The sequence below is a fragment of the Xenopus laevis genome, chromosome 4S (genome assembly GCF_017654675.1).
Source record: "Xenopus laevis strain J_2021 chromosome 4S, Xenopus_laevis_v10.1, whole genome shotgun sequence".
In the NCBI taxonomy this organism is placed as follows: domain Eukaryota; kingdom Metazoa; phylum Chordata; class Amphibia; order Anura; family Pipidae; genus Xenopus; species Xenopus laevis.
Genome location: NC_054378.1, coordinates 21876230 through 21896023, shown reverse-complemented (window position 1 = coordinate 21896023; position 19794 = coordinate 21876230). Strand labels below are relative to the sequence as shown.

The 19794-nt window shown below is 42.8% G+C and overlaps 1 protein-coding gene across 2 annotated transcripts; it reads left to right on the top strand.

Moving 5' to 3' along the window:
- Positions 1–853: 853 nt before the first annotated feature.
- rras2.S (RAS related 2 S homeolog) lies at positions 854–19477 on the top strand. Of its 2 annotated transcripts, XM_018259592.2 has the most exons (6): positions 854–1017; positions 10506–10593; positions 10705–10807; positions 11499–11607; positions 12106–12224; positions 17740–19477. In XM_018259592.2, exons 1-6 carry the CDS (start codon positions 928–930, stop codon positions 17825–17827), a joined length of 597 nt encoding a protein of 198 aa, XP_018115081.1. In that variant the 5' UTR covers positions 854–927; the 3' UTR covers positions 17828–19477.
- Positions 19478–19794: the final 317 nt, after the last annotated feature.

The window sequence follows — 19794 nt, the reverse complement described above, 5'->3', positions numbered from 1 at the left end:
TTTAAGTTCTTTACTTTGCTTCTATAATGGGGCAGTTCATGCAAAGTGACCAGAGTTCCCAGCAGGGAGTAAGGGGGCCCATAAGGGCTGGGGCCAACCAGGTTTTTTCCTGTTGTACCACCGGCCCAGTCTGAGCCTGAGGCTGCGGAAGAGCCAAAGCCCCCCCAATAATACCAAGAGACACATTTGAAAATAGATTCCAATTTCAGCATATTCCTATACATTCTCATTGTTGCAGAAGGGCCATACTCAGGATAGGGCCCCCTAGTGACTTGCCCACTAAACCTGTGTGCAGAGACTGGAGACTGAGCTTGAGGGGGGCCGCTGTGCAAAGTTGAGGGGGATCAACTGAAACTACCTGAGTGAGGACCCCTGTGTGACAGCAATTATACATCTGCCACCCAATCATCACTAGTGACGTCACCATAAGACCAGCAATGACGTTATCAGTACAGATGTAATTGAGTCAAAATACAACAAATAGGGGGTTTCAGTCTTAGACGGGAGATTTGGCATTTAGACAAGAGGCACCCCCCCAGAGAAACCTTTTCTACTCAACTGGAACCATCAACCATCCCCCCCCAATGATGTTCAGCACCAGAATGGACAACAAAACCGACCCAGCACAGCGCTTTATAAAGCAGCAAGGCCCATCTCCAGCGAAATATGAGGGATTTATTAGAATATTACAGAGGGGCGCGCCCATTATTCTTCATTTCAATCGTTTAACCCCACCCCTCGCCGTGGAGTGAAGCTTGACTCCGCCCCTCAACAGAAATCCGGAGAGCTGATTAGTAGGGAGGTGGGGACTGTATTATCATACTGGAGAGGCCGCCCCTGGCTGTGACGCCATTCGTCGCTTTTGGTGCGAGCGATCTGGGCGCTCATTGGGGGGCAGAGTCTGCCCTGTGGTCTTCTCTCCCCGGGATGGCCGGGGCCGGGCAGGAGAAGTACCGGCTGGTGGTCGTGGGAGGTGGCGGGGTCGGGAAATCAGCGCTTACCATCCAGTTTATCCAGGTGGGTACCGGGCACTGCCCGAGGGCATATACCGTGTTCAAGCGTGAGTCAGAGGCAGCAGTGCAGAGAAAGAGACAGACACAATGACAGTTACACAGAACTATAAACCCAGTGAGAATGAGGAATGAATGGATATTGAGAAGTTGTATCAGGAGTCAGAGGCAGCAGTGCAGAGAAAGTGACAGACACAATGACAGTTACACAGAACTATAAACCGAGTGAGAATGAGGAATGAATGGATATTGGGAAGTTGTATCAGGAGTCAGAGGCAGCAGTGCAGAGAAGAGAAAGGGACAGACACAATGACAGCTACACAGAACTATAAACCCAGTGAGAATGAGGAATGAATGGATATTGGGAAGTTGTATCAGGAGTCAGAGGCAGCAGTGCAGAGAGGAGAAAGGGACAGACACAATGACAGTTACACAGAACTATAAACCCAGTGAGAATGAGGAATGAATGGATATTGGGAAGTTGTATCAGGAGTCAGAGGCAGCAGTGCAGAGAAAGGAACAGACACAATGACAGTTACACAGAACTATAAATAAGGAATGAAGGGATATCATGCAGAATGTAATGTTTTAGTTTATATCCCCTTTAGCAGCTGATCAGTAACTCAGTTTCCCACCGGGTGCCTCTCAGGTTAGTCACTGCCCCTCCCTCTCTGGGCCATTCTGTGAGTTTAATTATTAGTGAGAGATTTGGCTCCCGAGGGGAGTTTGTTGCAGTTGGTGTAGGTGTTTGTGTGAAGATTTTTCTTGCTATTCTGGGTGATACTAACCTGTGGCATCACTTCCCATCAGTGCTGCAAATACCTGAATTTACTTGAAAGTTTTATTTCCCCCCCCTCCACACCCCCTTCTTTTGGTCTTTTCCATCTTTTTTGAAGGTAAAAGTCACTATATTTTAAAGGTTTTTTACTTTATCTCTAACTACTGCCAGTGCGAATGTTACAGCTGATTAAAGACCAACACACCACAAATGTTCAGCTCATACTTTCATGGTATCTCTCTGTACAGACTATGAGCAAACATAGGGGGCTGTTACTGCTGAAATGTGCTTATTACAGGGAATTCCTATGCTGAAATAGTTTTATGGGATCTCTCTGTACAGGCTATGAGCAAACTTAGAGGTCTGTTCCTGCTTAATTGTGCTTAGTACAGGGGAATACCTATGCTGTCATAGTTTTATGGGATCTCTCTGTACAGGCTATGAGCAAATTTAGAGGTCTGTTCCTGCTGAATTGTGCTTAGTACAAGGGAATACCTTTGCTGCGATAGTTTCAAGGTGTCTCTCTGTACTGGCTATGAGCAAACTTAGGGACTGTTCCTGCTGAATTGTGCTTAGGGCAGGGGAATTGCTTCCATAGTTTTATGGGCTCTCTGTTCCTACTGAATTGCACGTAGGGGAATTCAGCTATTTTCTCTCTGTTGCTATGATCCCTACCAACCATAGCAACCAGACAGTGAGCTGTATGTCAGACTGGATGATGACACTGGAAGGCCTTAGTAGACAGGCCTTAGTGGAAAGAGAAGCAGTAACAATTATATAAATGTGCCCCCTAAGGGATATTCTATTATTTGGTTGTTAGGGCATCACTGGATTTGGGGTGTCAGTGGAGGTAAGTCAGCAGGAAGATGTGATTGGCTAGAGAAGAGGCAAAGGGAGTTGGTCATTGTCTCCCCCTGTTCCCAACTATAACCAAGGGCGAAGTTTCCTGTATTTCCTGAAACCTTCTCTCTCTTGGAGTGATACAAAGTCTCATTTCCCCAAACTGTTACATTTACTGCACTTTCCTTTAAAGGGGACATAAAGCATCTTTCTACATCATCACCTACTCCATAATATATGGTGCCTGATGACAGTGCTTCCCATGATCCTCTCTGACCCCGTTTTATAAGAGAGCTATGGCTGCGTCCTCTTTATTCTCTTAATCATTGTTATTTGTTGTTTAACTCCTGTTCTTCAGCCCTGCACTAAGATTAATGTGTCTGCCCCTTTCTTTTCTTTGGTTCTGACTCTTGACACAATGTAGTAGAGATCAATTCTCTCCAAGGTCTGTTAATTAGATGGCTCCTGCGTTTCAGGAGTCAGAACCAGCAGAGCAGAGACATAAACAGACAGTGACAGACAATAGCAATGTGTCTGTGAAGGAACTCGGTGAGAGGAGGAGGAAGGTATTGAGGCTGCTGCTTATTTGTAGCTGGAACAGAACTGGCGCTGCTCCATGGGTTTATAAACATTTCTAAGAAGAGAGTTGCGTTTTGGACCCAGAGGGCCAAGTGCAGCTTTAATGAGTCTCGTCATGGGACTGGAGCCAGTGAACTGGAGAGGCTGTGGAATCTGGATCCAAACCCTGTGCATTTAGGGAGAACATTTCCCTAGAAGGGGAGCTGGGGTGTGTGACGGGTTAATAAAGGCCAGACTAGGGCTTGGGGGTGGGAGGGTCTTGCATGTGCTGTTGGGTTTGCTGGGAGCTCTGCATAATTTCTAGGGAGAGGAAATGAAGAGCTGGGTTTTCTCCTCTGACAGCTGCTGTTCCTGCAGGACTGGGAAAGAAAGGCTGTTCTTGCTTGTCAGTCAGTGCAGTAACTTGATACACTCCCGAAGGGTTAATGGCTGCAGCCTGGGGAGACGTATAATGTAAATATGACGTAAGGAGCGGTACAAAGGCTCTGTAGTCGAAACGCTCCAGTGTTTAATGATCTCTGTTTCACTGCCCAACTGCTGGTTCCTGCTCCATAGCAACTGAATGTTAATAGCAAGTCTCATGTTACACACACAGCTCTCAAGGAATAATCTCCTATAATCACTTTACGAGTACAAGGAAAGGAAGAAAATCATATTTTTTTGCCCTAAAATGATGAGACGTTTATGATGATTGAATAGACTTGTGGATGTGATTGAATGTGATTGAACCCTCCCCATGATATCACAGTAGGAACATGAACCCTCCCCATGACATCACACTGGGAACATGAACCCTCCCCATGACATCACAGTATGAGCATGAACCCTCCCCATGACATCACAGTATGAACATTAACCCTCCCCATGACGTCACTGTATGAGCATGAACCCTCCCCATGACATCACAGTAGGAGCATGAACCCTCCCCATTTCATCACAGTATGGACCTGGTGATATTATTAAATAAAGGTGGCTGCACCCAGTCACCCAATGAAGGGTGTTACAATTACACTAAATACTTTAACCCATTTGTTGCCATATTGGAGGGCAAGGGAATGATGATGAGGCTGTGGCTTATGAAGAAGAAGGCCTGTTAGCTACCCCCTTTATAAACTGCATAGTCCCCATAGCCACACCCTGGGTTACCAGCTGGCAATGTCTCATGGCAGTTGGAAAATCAGTACCACCCTGGCAGTCCTGTGTATTGTGTTCTGTGCGGATTTAACATCTGGCCAGCGGTGACACTGGGCGCACAACTGTGTCACACTTTGTTCTTCCCACGACTTGCGTCAATATTGAGATTTATTTGCTCTTGTCTGATCCGCCACCCGGTTACTCTGTTGTTCTGTCCCCGAAAACGAGAAGTGAAGAACAGAGGGAACTTTACTGTGGGGAGGATATATATATCGGGCACCCAGTGTCATTCTGATTGGTTATTGCCCTGTTCTATGGGGGCATTTCTGGCTGTGCCCGCTGGGCATTTTCTTTCAGTTGTAAAAAGATAAATATGGATGGGTTCAATAGGTAGAGACTAGTTTAGTTTAGCTTCCCCTTTAATCATCTCAGGGGAGCAGGTGTGTGTGGGCAGATTTGCCATAAGAAAGTGAAAGTGGCGGGTGCCGTTAGATGTGGGAAGGTGGCACTGCCTGTTTATTTCTGCACAAGGTGAGGTCTCGCCCCGTGTGGTCAGCAAGACACGATGGGTCAGGCTGGTTCACTACCCACCGAAACTTGAAAGGAAACATTGGCAGAGTTGGGCACAAGCCACACATAGCTTCTCTATTCTAAATAAAGGAAAACTCCACCCACAAACTTCTTCAAAGAAAATGTCAATGCAAAGCAGTAACCTTAGGCTGTTAGTGTTCTCTGTACTGTCGGTTCTGACTCCTGAACCAGTGTAGCAGCTTATAGGACAGACTTCTGTTACATTGCTTCAGCAGTCTGAACCAAAGAGCAGACAAGGACAGACTGTGCTTTAAATAGCCCCACGTTTTAGGTGGAGTCCCTATTTATTGGGCCCCAATATTGATGGGCCGGGCTGGGCCGCTACCCCCCTCTGAAACTCTTTTACTGGAAAGGAAACGGCGGCAGAGAGGGGCACGTGCCTCTTGTAACTTCTGTATTCTAAATAAAGGGGAACTACACCCACAAACATCTTTGTTCATGATAAAGAAAACTTAAGTGCAAAGCAGTAACCTCAGGCTGTTACTATTCTCTGTACTGTTGGTTCTGACTCCTGACCCAGTGTAGCAGAAACCAGCCTATTTTGAAAGCTGGAGTAGAACCAACCTCTCCTACATTGTTTAAGGAGTCGGAACCAGAGAGCACAAAGGGACAGACAGACAACGCTTTGAATAACAGTTATATTTTGGGAAAATTCCAGGTTTTTAGGTGGAGTCTCCCTTTAAATTTATATTTCTGTATCAGGGCACTGGTTCCCAAACTGTGTATGGGTCTCTCCCAGTTCTATCATTGAGGGGGGTCCCAAGCTTCACTTCTCTGCCTGCAGGTGAGCACCCTAAATGAGAACAAGACCAGGAAAGGGTAAATTTTCCCTTTACTTTATCGACCTGTTCCAGACCCAATTACAAACTGGATTCCTAGATGATCTTGTCTAGTTAACATTTCACTCTCAAACTGCTCCGATAATTAAATCTGTCTGCCTCTTTAATTAAGGAAGAAGCTCAATCATTTCACCTGCAGATGTCTCCCCCACCCCAGTTATTAAATCTCCTGTGGCCCCTGGAAACTCTAGAATCCCTGCAGGCTGATGTCATTGTGATAACTGCATCCCCCCGGGATAAAGGGAAAGGTATTTCTTACTGGCAATGGGGTGAGTCACAGTAACTTCCTACCCTTGGCTGCATTACAGGAGCGATCGTTATGTGAAGTCATCTGGGCCAAGCGAGAGAAATGCGACGGCTGCCAATGCAATGACTCAAATGCAGTGACATCAGGATCTGTCAGTGGGGCTTGTGCTAGTGTCCCAGACTCAAACCAGGACTCCCATGTTAAGCAGCAGTCCTGCCCTGCTTTATGGCTGATATTCTTACTATCTGTATAACAGAGCATTCTGTCCTAGCGGCTGCACAGATCCTATACGATTCCCATTGGAAGCAACAGTCCTGTCCTGCTTTATGGCAGCTGAGATTCTAGCTATGTTTATAACAAAGCATTCTGTCCCATTGGCTGCCCAGATAATCTGATCCCCATTGTAAGCAGCAGTCCTGCCCTGCTTTATGGCACCCATACAACAAACTTTTCGGGCCCCCCTGGGCCCCGCCAACTCTACCCCAAGCCCCAACCCAGATCCCGCCCACTCCACACCACAGTTGAAAGACCAAACAGACATCAGCGCTAAAAACAGTAACCCCCCCACACGATTTATAAAAAACCATTGTTGGTTAGGGCCCTCTTATAAGTAAAAAAACTGTGTTGCCAGCCCCCCATAAAAGTTTTTCTTTAAATTGCTGGTCAGGGTCCTCCTACAACTTATATAGGGGGTGATCGGGGCCCCCCTGTAAGTTAAAAAAACATTGGTGCCAGGGCCCCCCATAAATGTTTTTCTTTTTGAAAAAACATTGGCGCCAGGGCCCCCCATAAAAGTTTTTCTTTTTGAAAAAAACATTGGCACCAGGCCCCCCATAAAAGTTTTTTTTTAAAAAAAAACATTGGTGCCAGGGCCCCCCTTACAAGTTAAAAAGAAACACTTGTGCCCCAGAGAATATTTTTTGAAAAAACATTGGTGGCAGGGGCCTATAGAGTATTAAAATAATACATTGGTGGCCAGGGGTAATCACACATTGGTATTAGTAGAACTGAACTCATGGCTTCAGGACTTCAAGTTTGGCTCCTTTCGTGACTTCGGGTCTTTTCTCGGCTTCGGGACTTCAAGAACGGCTCCTTTCATGACTTATGGTCTCTTCTTGGCTTCGGAACTTCAACTTCGGCTGTTCGGGACTTTGGCTGTTTGGCTCTTCAGGACTTCGGCTCTTCCAAAGTTCGGGACGAGGGAAGATTTGGCGTGGCTTCGGCGCTGTAATGGCGGTCCTGGTCCCAGTGGCTGCACAGATCCTATCTTATCTCCACTGGTAGCAGCAGTCCTGCCCTGCTTTATGGTTGATCCCTTGTGGCTGATGGTTAGTTAGCGACACATTACTAATATTAGATGGAGGAGGCAGCAATGAGTGTCAGGACAGGCAAACAGCTGTTGCACCAGCGAGTCGTCTGCCATTTGCGAGGGTCTTTGTAGGCAGAATCCCCCCACAGTGCGGCTCAGACGTAGGTGCTTTAATTAGACACTGGAATGTTAATCTTCCCAGCGCAACAGAAACTGGAAATATAACTCCACTTTATTCCCAGGCTTTGCTATTTATACTCTCCCTATTTTAATCGCCATGTCTGAAACTCATTGGCAGAGCCCCCCAACTGTCTGCAGACATCGGGGGGAAGAACGTACCGTTACAATCTACTAACTAAACATTGCAATCTGTTGCTTACCCTTGGTTCACAGGTGTAGCACTGCTGGTAGGAGATGCCTGCAACTGATTAAGTTAGGGGGGTGGATTGGCTGACTCCATAATGGTTAAGCTCCCCATAGATGCGACGATTCTTCTTGCCGTACGACCAATTTTAGGGAAGTCCGACCAATCCTTCGACATTATCGTGCGGTTAGGGGGATTCGAACGATCGTACATCTTACGATTTTTCGGCCGACATCTGTCTGAAATTGATCAGCCAGGTCAAAAAATCTTTGTCGGTCCCAGTGCAATCTATCTATGTTTGCAGGGCCAAGCAGGCAGCTCCCCTTTGTTTTCCTGGCAAATTGGTCTTTTTAGTTGATGGTAAATTCGTACGATCGTTCCGAGAAGATCGTGGTCTCACGATCAGGATCTGATCTTTTAAAAATCTGGCCAGCAGAATGGTCAACAGAATGAAGGGCAGTTTGTAGGTGGGGGGCAGGGATATTGGGAGGGCAGCTGTGGGCCCAGGTATTTACTCAGTCGGTGCAGAAATGCAGACGTTGGCAAAGTATTGAGCTTAGTCAGGTGTCATTAGGAGTCTTTGCCAAGTGTCCATTATTTGTATAGTCACACTCCTCCCTCCATTCTCTGCAGCCCTGCGCAGTCCCTCCTGCTGTTTTATATTAAGTGGGTTTATTATGGCCTTTATAGTCTGGTGACTTATTACCAGGGGGTATTATGATTGTGAAGAGAAGGACACTATTGGATAAATATTTAACCTAGGGCCACTTATATATGTAACACGCAGGGCTTATTCACTTTAATAGCGCACACAGTAGTGGTGCTGTCACATGGTTCCCATTCAGGTCAACAGGAGGCGGCAGTGATGGTTTTAGGTGCTTCTCCACAGGCTAAAATACCCCAGTTAAGGTTATGCCCATATGTGCCATCACCTTGTATTTAATGCCACCTTTCTCCAGTTATGGGATATTTGAGGTTTATACAGTAGAATTACAATAATTATCAGACGTAAAGAGGTAAGAGAACATCCAGTTGTAGAATGCTTTGACTGAAGAAAAGCAGATAGGCCCAGGCATAGAATTCCCCAATGGAAGGAAAGCAGATAGGCCCAGGTGTAGGATTCCCCAATGGAAGGAAAGTAGATAGACCCAGGTGTATAATTCCCCATGGAAGGAAAGTAGATAGAGCCAGGTGTATAATTCCCCAATGGAAGGAAAGTATATAGGCCCAGGTGTAGAATCACATGACTGAAGGAAAGCAGATAGACCCAGGAGTACCATATGCAAACAGTTCATTGGCATGATGGGTTAAATCTATCAGGCATGAAAAGCTCATTCTAGAGATAAATGAGCCACCCGTAGTACCACTTTCTACCTGTTACCAATAGCTAATTCTTTCCTTAAACAGCAGCAGAAAAGCAATGATGTTGGAAATGGAATAAGGTTTGATGGAATCATCTGACCCCCGTCAGGCAGTTTCTCGTTGTTGGCTCTGGCACAGAAGCTGACGCACATTTTCCATTCTTTGTACAGAGATTGTTCTTGGCCGATAGCAGAGGGAGCTTGTTGTTCCCATTGTCCGGGCCGATCCACTCGTGTACCAGGCAGGGGGGGGAGGATTGTGGAACAAACCGACCATTCAGCGACTCTGTGTCTACACACAGGGGATCAGAACAAACAGGGAGGGAAGTGTATATTGATTCAATGTTGGCTGAATGGCAACTTGTTACATTGTATCAAAACATTCTCTCATTTATTCACATTTTCTCTTCCCCTTCTCATTTATACTGGAATTTTACCCTGTAAAAATCATTTCTAATACACGAGCGATACTCAGAGTTCCATGTATAACTCAGCCTGCAACCTTGTGTCTTTATATGGTCACAGAACCCCTCAGTGACTTCTAATATCCTTATCATTTACAGTAGGGGGTACATTATCCCATATAATACATGAGTGATACCCAGAGTTCCCTGTATAACTCAGCCTGCAGCCTTGTGCCTTTATATGGTTGCAGAACCACTCAGTGACTTCTAATATCCTTATCATTTACCGAAGGGGGTAAATTATCCCTTATAATACATGAGTGATACTCAGAGTTCCCTGTATAACTCAGCCTGCAGCCTTGTGCCTATATATGGTCGCAGAACCCCTCAGTAACTTCTAATATCCTTATCATTTAAAAGTAGGGGGGTACATTATCCCTTATAATACATTAGTAATACCAGATTCCACCAGAGTAAATGTTGCACATTGTGACACTTCCTTTTCCTATGAGGGGCAGATGAATGAAGAGGAGCTGGTGGGAGGGGCCATGTGGTTTCTTTATACTGAGGGAGAAATCGCAGTGCAGCCCTGACTGTGATTGTGAAAAAAATGCATCTAATGGGGAAATGGCCTGTTTTGGCTCATTTATTTTATAATTGTCTGCCATCGTTAAACCATTGGACGTCATTTCTCGTGTTTGTGTTATTGGGGGGAGACGAGTTCCCTTTGCAGGTACAAACCATATCCCTCACAGCAAGCTGGGCACACAGGCTGGCACTCAGTCCCGCAGGTGTTGGGTATCTGTTTTGGTGCCACAGTGCAATATAGTAATTTCTACAGTTGTTATTAATTTGAAGCTGCCATGTCGCTGTGCATGTGACTAATTCTCAGAGGTGACAGTGACCTCTAGTGGCTGCTTCTGTAACTTACACCCGCTGTTAATTTGTGCTGTTTGTGTGTAGCTCTTGTCTGACTACAACAAGATACACCAGCTGTGTTTTCCCACAAACCCAACTCACACAGCATTTTTGTCCCCTTTATTCTTCAGTCCTACTTTGTGACGGATTACGACCCAACGATTGAAGATTCGTACACCAAGCAATGTGTCATAGACTACAGAGCAGCACGATTGGATAGTGAGTATGGCAGCTCCCTCCCGTGTGTATAAGTACAAGTGACTTTTGGGGGACAGGTGTGGGTTTGGAGAGGATGATGGCATATTTACTGATTCCTTGGGTTTCTTCCAGTTCTGGACACGGCGGGGCAGGAGGAGTTTGGGGCAATGAGGGAGCAGTACATGAGGACAGGAGAGGGGTTCCTGCTTGTATTTTCGGTCACAGACAGGGGAAGGTGAGACACATTGGGCCTCATTATTCTTTTACATTCTGCTTCCTGGTTCTGCCACAGGTTCTCTGGATGTAACATTCATGGTGTATGAGTGACAGGGAGGGAATATTAGGGTGCATGAGTGAGGCAGGGAGGAAATCATAGGGTGCGTGAGTGAGACAGGTAGGGAATACTAGGGTGCAAGAGAGAAGGGAGGGAATATTAGGGTGCAGAAGAGAGGGTAAGGAATATTAGGGTGCAGGAGAGAGGGGAGGGAATATTAAGGTACAGGAGAGGGCATGAGAATATTAAGGTGCATGAATGAAACAGGGAAGGAATACTAGGGTGCAAGAGAGAGGGGAGGTAATATTAGGGTGCAGGAGAGAGGGGAAGAAATATTAGGGTGCAGGAGAGAGGGGAGGGAATATTAGGGTGCAGGAGAGGGCATGGGAATATTAGGGTTCAAGAGTGAGAGGGGTAGGAATATTAGGGTGCAAGAGTGAGTGTGGGAATATTAGGGGAGAGGGGAGGGAATATTAGGGTTCAAGAGTGAGGGTATGATTAGGGCGCAGGGGAGGAAATATTCGGGTGCAGGATTGAGGGGAGTGAGGATGCGATATTCACAGTCTCTGTAAGTGAAAGGACAATAGGAAGGTAAAAATATATTTTCATTCTATTTCTAATGTTATATCCCCATCTGTGTTTTTTTTTGTAGTTTTGAAGAAATCTATAAATTCCAAAGACAGATCCTGCGGGTAAAGGACCGGGATGAATTTCCCATGATTCTGGTCGGTAACAAGGCTGACTTGGAGCACCAGAGGCAGGTAAATAGATTGGGAGGGGGAAGGTACAAGGATGGGAATGACAGAGCAAGTGTTGGTTGTGAGTGCATAAAATGGACAGAATAGATATTCCAGTAGCAAAAGTATTAGTAATTAGGACATGTTAGCCTAAGTGCACAGTTGGCACGAAACATGTTACAGGCTACACATGTCCTAATAATGTTCCCCTGTACTAAGTACAATTCAGCAGGAACAGCCCCTAAGTTTGCTCATAGCCTGTACAGAGATATCCCATAAAACTAAAGCAGCATATAGGTATTCTCCTGTACTTAGCACAATTCAGCAGGAACAGCCCCCTATGTTTGCTCATAGTCTGTACAGAGAGATCCAATAAAACTATGGCAGCATAGGTATTCCCCTGTACTAAGCACAATTCAGCAGGAACAACAGGAAAAAAGTATTTAGTGACTAGAGAAAAAAAAGGGCTGAAGTATTTTTTAAAATTTTCCTAAAAACAAATCTGATGTTGGTTCGTTACAGGTAACGCAGGAGGAGGGGCAGCAGTTGGCGCGGCAGCTAAAAGTCACATACATAGAGGCTTCAGCAAAAATTAGAATGAATGTAGACCAAGCTTTTCATGAACTTGTTAGAGTTGTAAGGTGAGTGGCACGATCTTTAAACTATGTAACCAGGCAGCTTTAAAGGGGTTGTTCACCTTTAAATTAACTCTTAGTATGATGTTGAGAGGGATATTCTGAGACAATTTGTAATTGGTTTTCATTTTTCTATTATTTGTTATTTTTGAGTTATTTAGCTTTTTATTCAGCAGCTCTCCAATTTGCAATTTCAGCCATCTGGTTGCTAAGGTAATTTAGAACCAATTTGAACGAGGGAAGAGGCCTGAATAGAACGATGAGGAAAGTAGCAATAACAATACATTTGTAGCCTTACAGAGCATTTGTTTAATTGAGGGGGTCAGTGACCCCTATTTGGAAGCTGCAAGAAGTCAGAAGAAGAAGGCAAATCATTCAATAACTACAAAAAGGGAAATATGAAGATCAGTTGAAACTTTGCTTAGTATGGCCATTCTAAAATATACTTAAAGGGAACCAGCTCTTTATGGGAAAGTATTTCAAGTATCCAGACTTATTTAATTTTTACTAAATATTCCGTAAAGTTACAGACATGGGCTATAGACAAAGATCTGAAGAGAATGTCTCATTCTTAAGATCCAGGGAGACAGTGGCCAATATCATGGTAAATGATAGAATCTTGGTTACAGTTAAAAGAACTTTTCATTATTTTTAGTGTGCCCAGAACATTCCTTCTCTGTATATTTGTATTTATACATATGGGAGGAGGTGCCATATTGATTCCTTTAGACAGTACAGTATGAGGGTATAGCTTATTGTGTGCCCAGAACATTCCATCTCTGTATATTTGTATTTATACATATGGGAGGTTTACAATAAATATAAACAATTATACATCTTCAGTGATTATAGACAAGGAAACAACAATTAATAAACTTTACATAGAAATTAATAGTCTCACAACTTTTTGTATGATTCTGAAGATTCACATTCTCTTGTTTAAATAAAAGTAATGTCTCTACATATTGTTTCAGTCACTGTTTCTACACATAAATATTCTATATTCCATTCTATATGCCATATGCCATTCTATATGCCATAAGTGATAACGTATCACAGCCAGGATGATATAGAAGACCATTTTGTCCTTACCGGTTGATCTATGATTCTTAATGATGCCATAAGCAAATTCTGAGAAGTTTAAATTTTTTTTATTAGATTTAACTTGATCTGCCACTCTTTCCCTTAGGGAAAGTGATACTTTGCAATCTAATAGAAAGTGCTCTTGTGATTCTTCTATTCCACAACCCCAAGGACAATTCCTATCTAGTACATTCAGGTATTTTAAATTACCTGTTACATATAACTTGTTTTGAAGTGACAGCCAAGCTATATCCCAAAACTTCTTTGGTAAACTTTTATCCATTAATAATTTGATTCCAGCTCTTCCTCTGGACAATCTTTCCATTGCTGAACTTACACCTGACCAGCATTCAATTTTTCTTCCCCATTTACCTTGACAAGATCACCCTTTCCAAATTTTATCCCCAGTATTCTAACTAAGCCTGGAACCACTGGAAATTTCTCAAGCTTAAAGCTTAGTTCCTCATCTAGTCCAAAAAGCTTCTGACTTTTCCTGGTTGAACTGAGACGCTGAGGCCTCAGAATAGCTTCTGATACACTCCAAAACCTATCCCTCCTCCTCAAGTTTTGATATTACTAGAGTGACATCATCCGTGTTGGCAATAGATGTAAAGGATCTGCCCAACGAAAAAGCGATCCCCCCCAAGCCCGCTATCCTGCAGTCTCTTCAGTAAAGGATCCAAGGAAAAAACATACAGGAGCGGACTTAGAGGACATCCCTTTCTCATGTCAGCCTTCACCAAAAACTCTCCGCCTTTCCAACCATTAATCAGTGGGAAGCTCTTCACCCCTTCGTACAAAATTTTAATCCAAGTAATATATTCTTTCAGAATGCCATATCTAAGCAAAATGGCCCATAGATACTTATGATTGACTTTATCAAAGGCTATTGCCTGATATAAGGATAGAAAATATTTACCCGATCTCCAAGCTTTTCATCTTTCTTGTGCTTCTCTTAATGAACTGATCCCAAAAAAAAGAGAGAGCCAGCCACCTCATCCAACCTTTGTGCAAGCACCCATGCCAGAATCTTCCTATCACAATTGAGAAGGGCAATTGGCCTCCAATTCCCAATGTGCCTCAAATCCTTCCCCTTTCATATCAGAACCAGAGAGGAGTACTGCATAAATGTTGCTAGATGTCTTTCTGACAGGCAGGCATTAAAGACTTGGGTTAAACACGGGACCAGATCTTCCTTGAAAGTGATGTAAAACTCTGCTGTCAAACCATCTGGCCCCGGAACCTTCTTTTTCTGTTGTTTATCAATTGCCTGTCTCACTTCCTCCAATGTTATCTCTGATACCAATGGGGAAAAGTCAGAATTTACACTCTATTACACTGGGGTTGCCCTTAGGAAATCTTGAGACTTTTTCCCTTCCAAAACTTTTTCTTTTTAGAGGTCAGCATAGTAAGCCCTCACAGCCTCCAGGATGCCCTCCCTTGATACTTTTAAATCACCCTGAAGATTGAAAAAGCCTTCAACCAGTTTCTTCTTAACCTTACAATTCTGGCAAGGGTCAGGGAAACAAGAAGTCCCATAATCCCTCTCTAGAACCAGGGACTTAAACTAGTTGTACTGATGCTGCCTCAACAGGTACTTAATTTGGTTTACTTTTTCTACCCCCTCCCCTTTTGAAATACAGATCTCAAGTTTCCTTCTTAAAGCTTGACTTTTTCTTTAGCCCCCCTTTCTTAAAAGAGACACAATTGAAAAAGTCTGGATAGAATCCTTAGCCGCGTCCCACCATTCCGCAACAGAATCATAAAAATCTATTTTTGCTTTTTGTAATTCAAAAAAATACTTAAACTCAGCTTTCATCTGTTCTTTTTCTAGAATCTCTTTACCTAGCCTCCAAAGGCCTTTGTCAAAACCTCCTACTGCACCATAATGAAAATGTAGGCCCAAATGGTCAGAAAATTCTACGCCTATTTCTCTGAAGTCTGAAATAGACTCTCCTTTTTTTACAAAAATAATATCCTGCTACTCCTCTGTCCACATTTGTATGTATGGCAACTTTTTCTGTTATTTTGTGTAGCTAAATCTTCCAAACCGACTTCTATAATAAGTTTCCTGAAAAATAATCTTTCATACTTATTTTATTGTCCCGGTCTAGCTCCTTCTCCCAGTACCTGGTTAAAATTACAGGCAAAAATAATTGGGATGGATGTGAAGAGGAAAGGTTTAATATCTTCCATTAGTGACATCCTTTCAGAAATAATTTGTGGCCCATACACATTTATCAATCTGATTAGTCTTCCTTCAAACAGAATGTCTAATATTAAACATCTTCCAAACAGCACATCAATATTTTTTTGCCTCTCCTCTCTTGTTTTCCCTCCTCACCTTCTTCCATTTTCCTTTTCTGAACTGACTCCATTTTGTGTTACTTCTTCCACCTGCTCCCCCACTTGTCCCTCTTGTGGGACACTTTCCTCCATGTTTTCCTCTAACTGTTCTACTATGTTGGGGCAAGATTTTTTATGTTTCTCCAGGCCTCTGGGCAATTCCTATAGGCATGACACAGATTACATTTAATTTGTTGATCACAATCTTTACTCATATGCCCTACTCCTCCGCAAAAGGCACATTTTTCCCCACTACTTTTCCTGGCTAAATGCATTCTTGCTCCACATTTGAAGCATAACCTGGGCTGACATAATAACAAACTCCTCTGTCTTTACCAATACAAAATGATGTGGGCAGATGTCTCTGTAAATATCCTTCTGACTTCAGCTTAAAGGGATACTGTCGTAGGAAAACATGTTTTTTCTTTGGAGTAGCACTATTAACTGATGCGTTTTGAAAAAAACATGTTTTCCCATGATATTATCCCTTTAACTTGCACTTTTTATCCTCCTACCCAAAATCCTTCCTCATGGTAAATTTCAACCACGGGTGATAATGATGTGCACTGTCTTTTCAACCAGATTAAAATATCTTCTGGATGTACAGTCCAGAAGATATGTACAGTCTAAGTCTCCTGACCCCACACATTGACTCCTTCACTGAGAAATTAACAACCTCGCTGTGTTTTTTCTGTATACCCAGTTTTTGTAGTATCAATGACATTAACTGGTTGTATAGAAGCATTTCTAGAAAAAGCTTTCTCAGTTAAAGGATTCACCACATTAGGTAAAGAAACATTTCCTACTTCAGTTGACACATTTGCATAATTAAACAATGAAGCATTTTCAACCTGTTCTGTAAGGGAAATGAAAACATTAGTCATTTTTCATCTTTTCAGTTGAAGAATTAGTAACATTCTCTTTTTGCAATATCACATTTTTATCATGACCTTGTCCTCCCTTTTTTCCTTTTGCATAGCTGACCTGTAATCAGCATTTAATTTAGCGCTAAAATTCTTCCCCGTTTGTGTCTCTATCGATCTGTGGGCCCCCTTTTCCCCCACAGAGTCGGTGTTCCCAGCAGCTATTATGCCACTCACCACTTTCGTTCCTGCAGTCTTCAGGGTCAGACTTGGAGATGTTTCTCCAGCCTGCTTTCTGCCACCTCCAGAGATCCTGCTGGCTATGTCCTCCATTCCGCCATCTGACTCGAAGTTTGGCGAGGTTTGCTCACCACCGAGACGTCCATCACTTGTGGGTTAGGATCTTTCGTCTTATCACTGCAGGTCCCCACGGCTACTCCAGCGTTTCGATCCATCATCGGTTGACTCTTTGCCACTTCTTCTACTTCTCCTGCAGACAAGGAATGGGCTCTTTACTTGTATTGGCTTCTCTGTTTTTCCTCTAGCTGCTCTTTTTGCTCTGTCTTCGGGTACATACTTACATAGTTAAATCGGATTGAAAAAAACAAAATCAATCACTGTGAAGAACCTACGTTGCTTCAAATGAAAGTTCTTTTCTTCTAGTCTGAAGGGGTGGCCTCTGGTACGGTGATCCTCTTTATGGGTAAAAAGGTCCCCTGCTATTTTTCTATAATGTCCTCTAATGTACTTGTAAAGTGTAATCACACTCCACAAACCTTTTTCTACTTCTTAAAAGGGAACCTCGCTTACTGGCAGGGTTTGCATTAAATATTTTCCCCATTTTCCAGGGAAATAAGTTGAATCACAAAAGTAAAAAAGAAAACGAAAGTATCACCAAACATGGTGGGAAAAAAGTGTGTGTGGGGGGGAATGAACAAACAAAACTTAAGGGAAATGGGATTGGGTACTCACCCACTAACTACCCCGAGACCCACAGGGACCTGGGGATTATCACACTCCACACAGCACACCAAACGCACATATGGGGGAAGGGAGGTGCCATATTGATTCCCTTCGACAAGTACAGTATGAGGGTATAGCTTATTGTGTGCCCAGAACATTCCTTCTCTGTATATTTGTATTTATACATATGGGTAGGAGGTGCCATATTGATTCCCTTATACAGTACAGTATGATTATAAAGTAATTTCTGCATTTTTTCATTAAAGGAAATTTCAGGAACAGGAATGCCCCCCATCACCAGAGCCGACTAGGAGAGAAAAGGACAAGAAGGGGTGCCACTGTGTAATTGTCTAGAAGAAGTGCCAGTCTGTATCTTGTACCTGATTGTATTTCATCTCTTCCATTCGTGCCACCAGGACAGCCTTAGCCAGAGACGCCTCGGTGCAGTTGTGCCAAGATTCATGCCATGGATCATCCCACCTGAGACTGGGAATGAGGGTGTGTCTTGACACCCCCCCATTTTGCGTGATCGGCACTCCCCACAATCCCTGTAGCTATGCAGTCGCCATTGTCAGTGATCAACAGAATCCTGGAGGGTCCTAACCCATGGACTGAGGCTTTTAATAACCAGTAATCACTTCCTTTTTATATATTCAATGAGAATTGCCTTTTTAAACGTCATTCCACGCCCATTAGCTCCGCCCACACCCTTAACATTTTTCAGAGAGCCACTGTGCGCTCTCAGGGAGAACATGAAGGAATCGGCCAGTCGACACGCATTACAGAATCACTTGATGGGCTTCACCTAAACAGAAATGTTGGCGCATCATTTTAATTGGTCACTCAGTTGAAATTGTGACAAAAACTTACATTTTGCTACTGAATTTAAATCATCACAAAACTGAATTTTGAATAGAGTAGATTAGAAATTGTCTGTAACGTTTCCACTGAATTGACCATAAAAATAGAGAATTTTTTTCTGAACTGAAATCTACTCAAAACTGGCACAATACTGAAATGCTGACATTAATTTAAAATATGTCACAATACTAACATTTTGCCATTGATTTAAAATTTTTCACAATGCTGAAATTTTGCCATTTATTTAAAATTTGTTAGAATACTGAAATTTAGCCACTGATTTAAAAATGTCACAATACTGACGTTTGCCATTAATTTAAAATTTGTCACAATGCTGAAATTTTGTCATTGGTTTAAAATTTGTCACAGTGCGGAATATATTTACAATACTGAAGTTTTACAGCTGAATTGAAATTTGTCACAATATTTAAATGTTGCCACTCATTTAGAATGTGTCACAATACAGAAATATTGCCACTGATTTAAAATTTGCCAAAAATACTGAAATTTTGCCACTGATTTAAAATTTGCCACAATATTTAAATTTTACCACTCATTTAGAATGTGTCACACTACTGACATTTTGCCACTGATTTAGACTTTGTAATAACTCTAAAATTTTGCCATTGATTTAAAATTTGTCGCTGACTTAAAATTTGTCACAACACTGTAATTCTGCCAATGATTTAAAATTTGTCACAATACTGAAATTTTACCACTAAATTGTTGTCACCACCAAACTACAAACAAAAACCCCCAGAAATGAAACCTTTTAAATTTTTGTCTCAACACTGAAGTTTTATTACATAGTTGAAATCTCACAAAACTGAAAGTTTGCTGCAGAATTTAAATTTAGCCGAAGAGCTGATCTCTCTTTTTAAAGACAAATGTCAGTGGAGCAACGTAAGTCACAGAATGATGGTGAAAGATCTGAGGCCGAGGGCATGATGATGATGCTGTCAGATGGTCGAGGACAGAACCAGCTTTAACAAACTGAGGACTTGTATCACATCTACCAAAAGACCCAGTTACAACAAGGATTTGCCAAATATTCCCAATAAATAGAACCGTAGAATTGTCTGCAGGACTTTCTGTCCTTTCTCTTAATTAAATAATTTTTTCCTTTTTTAAAAAAAGAACCAATTCTGTTTATTCCAGTAGTGTTTATTTCATTTATATAACAAAAAATCATAACAGGGTGCGTTGGGCTGAGGGTGTAACGCTGAGTATGTAACACACAGTTTAACCCCTGTGTTACCTGTATAAAGCTTTCTGATTGGCTTGTGCCTTCAGCAAAACATTGAAGTAATCATGGTTAATGGCCTATAATTGCCAGTCGAAGATCCCTCTTTAATCATAGGAATGAGCTGAGCCATTTGTGCTCTTATCAGGTGGGTCTTGAAATTCTGATTCTTCTATTGTATACACTGAAGAAAATAACCGATTTAGCACATTTGCCT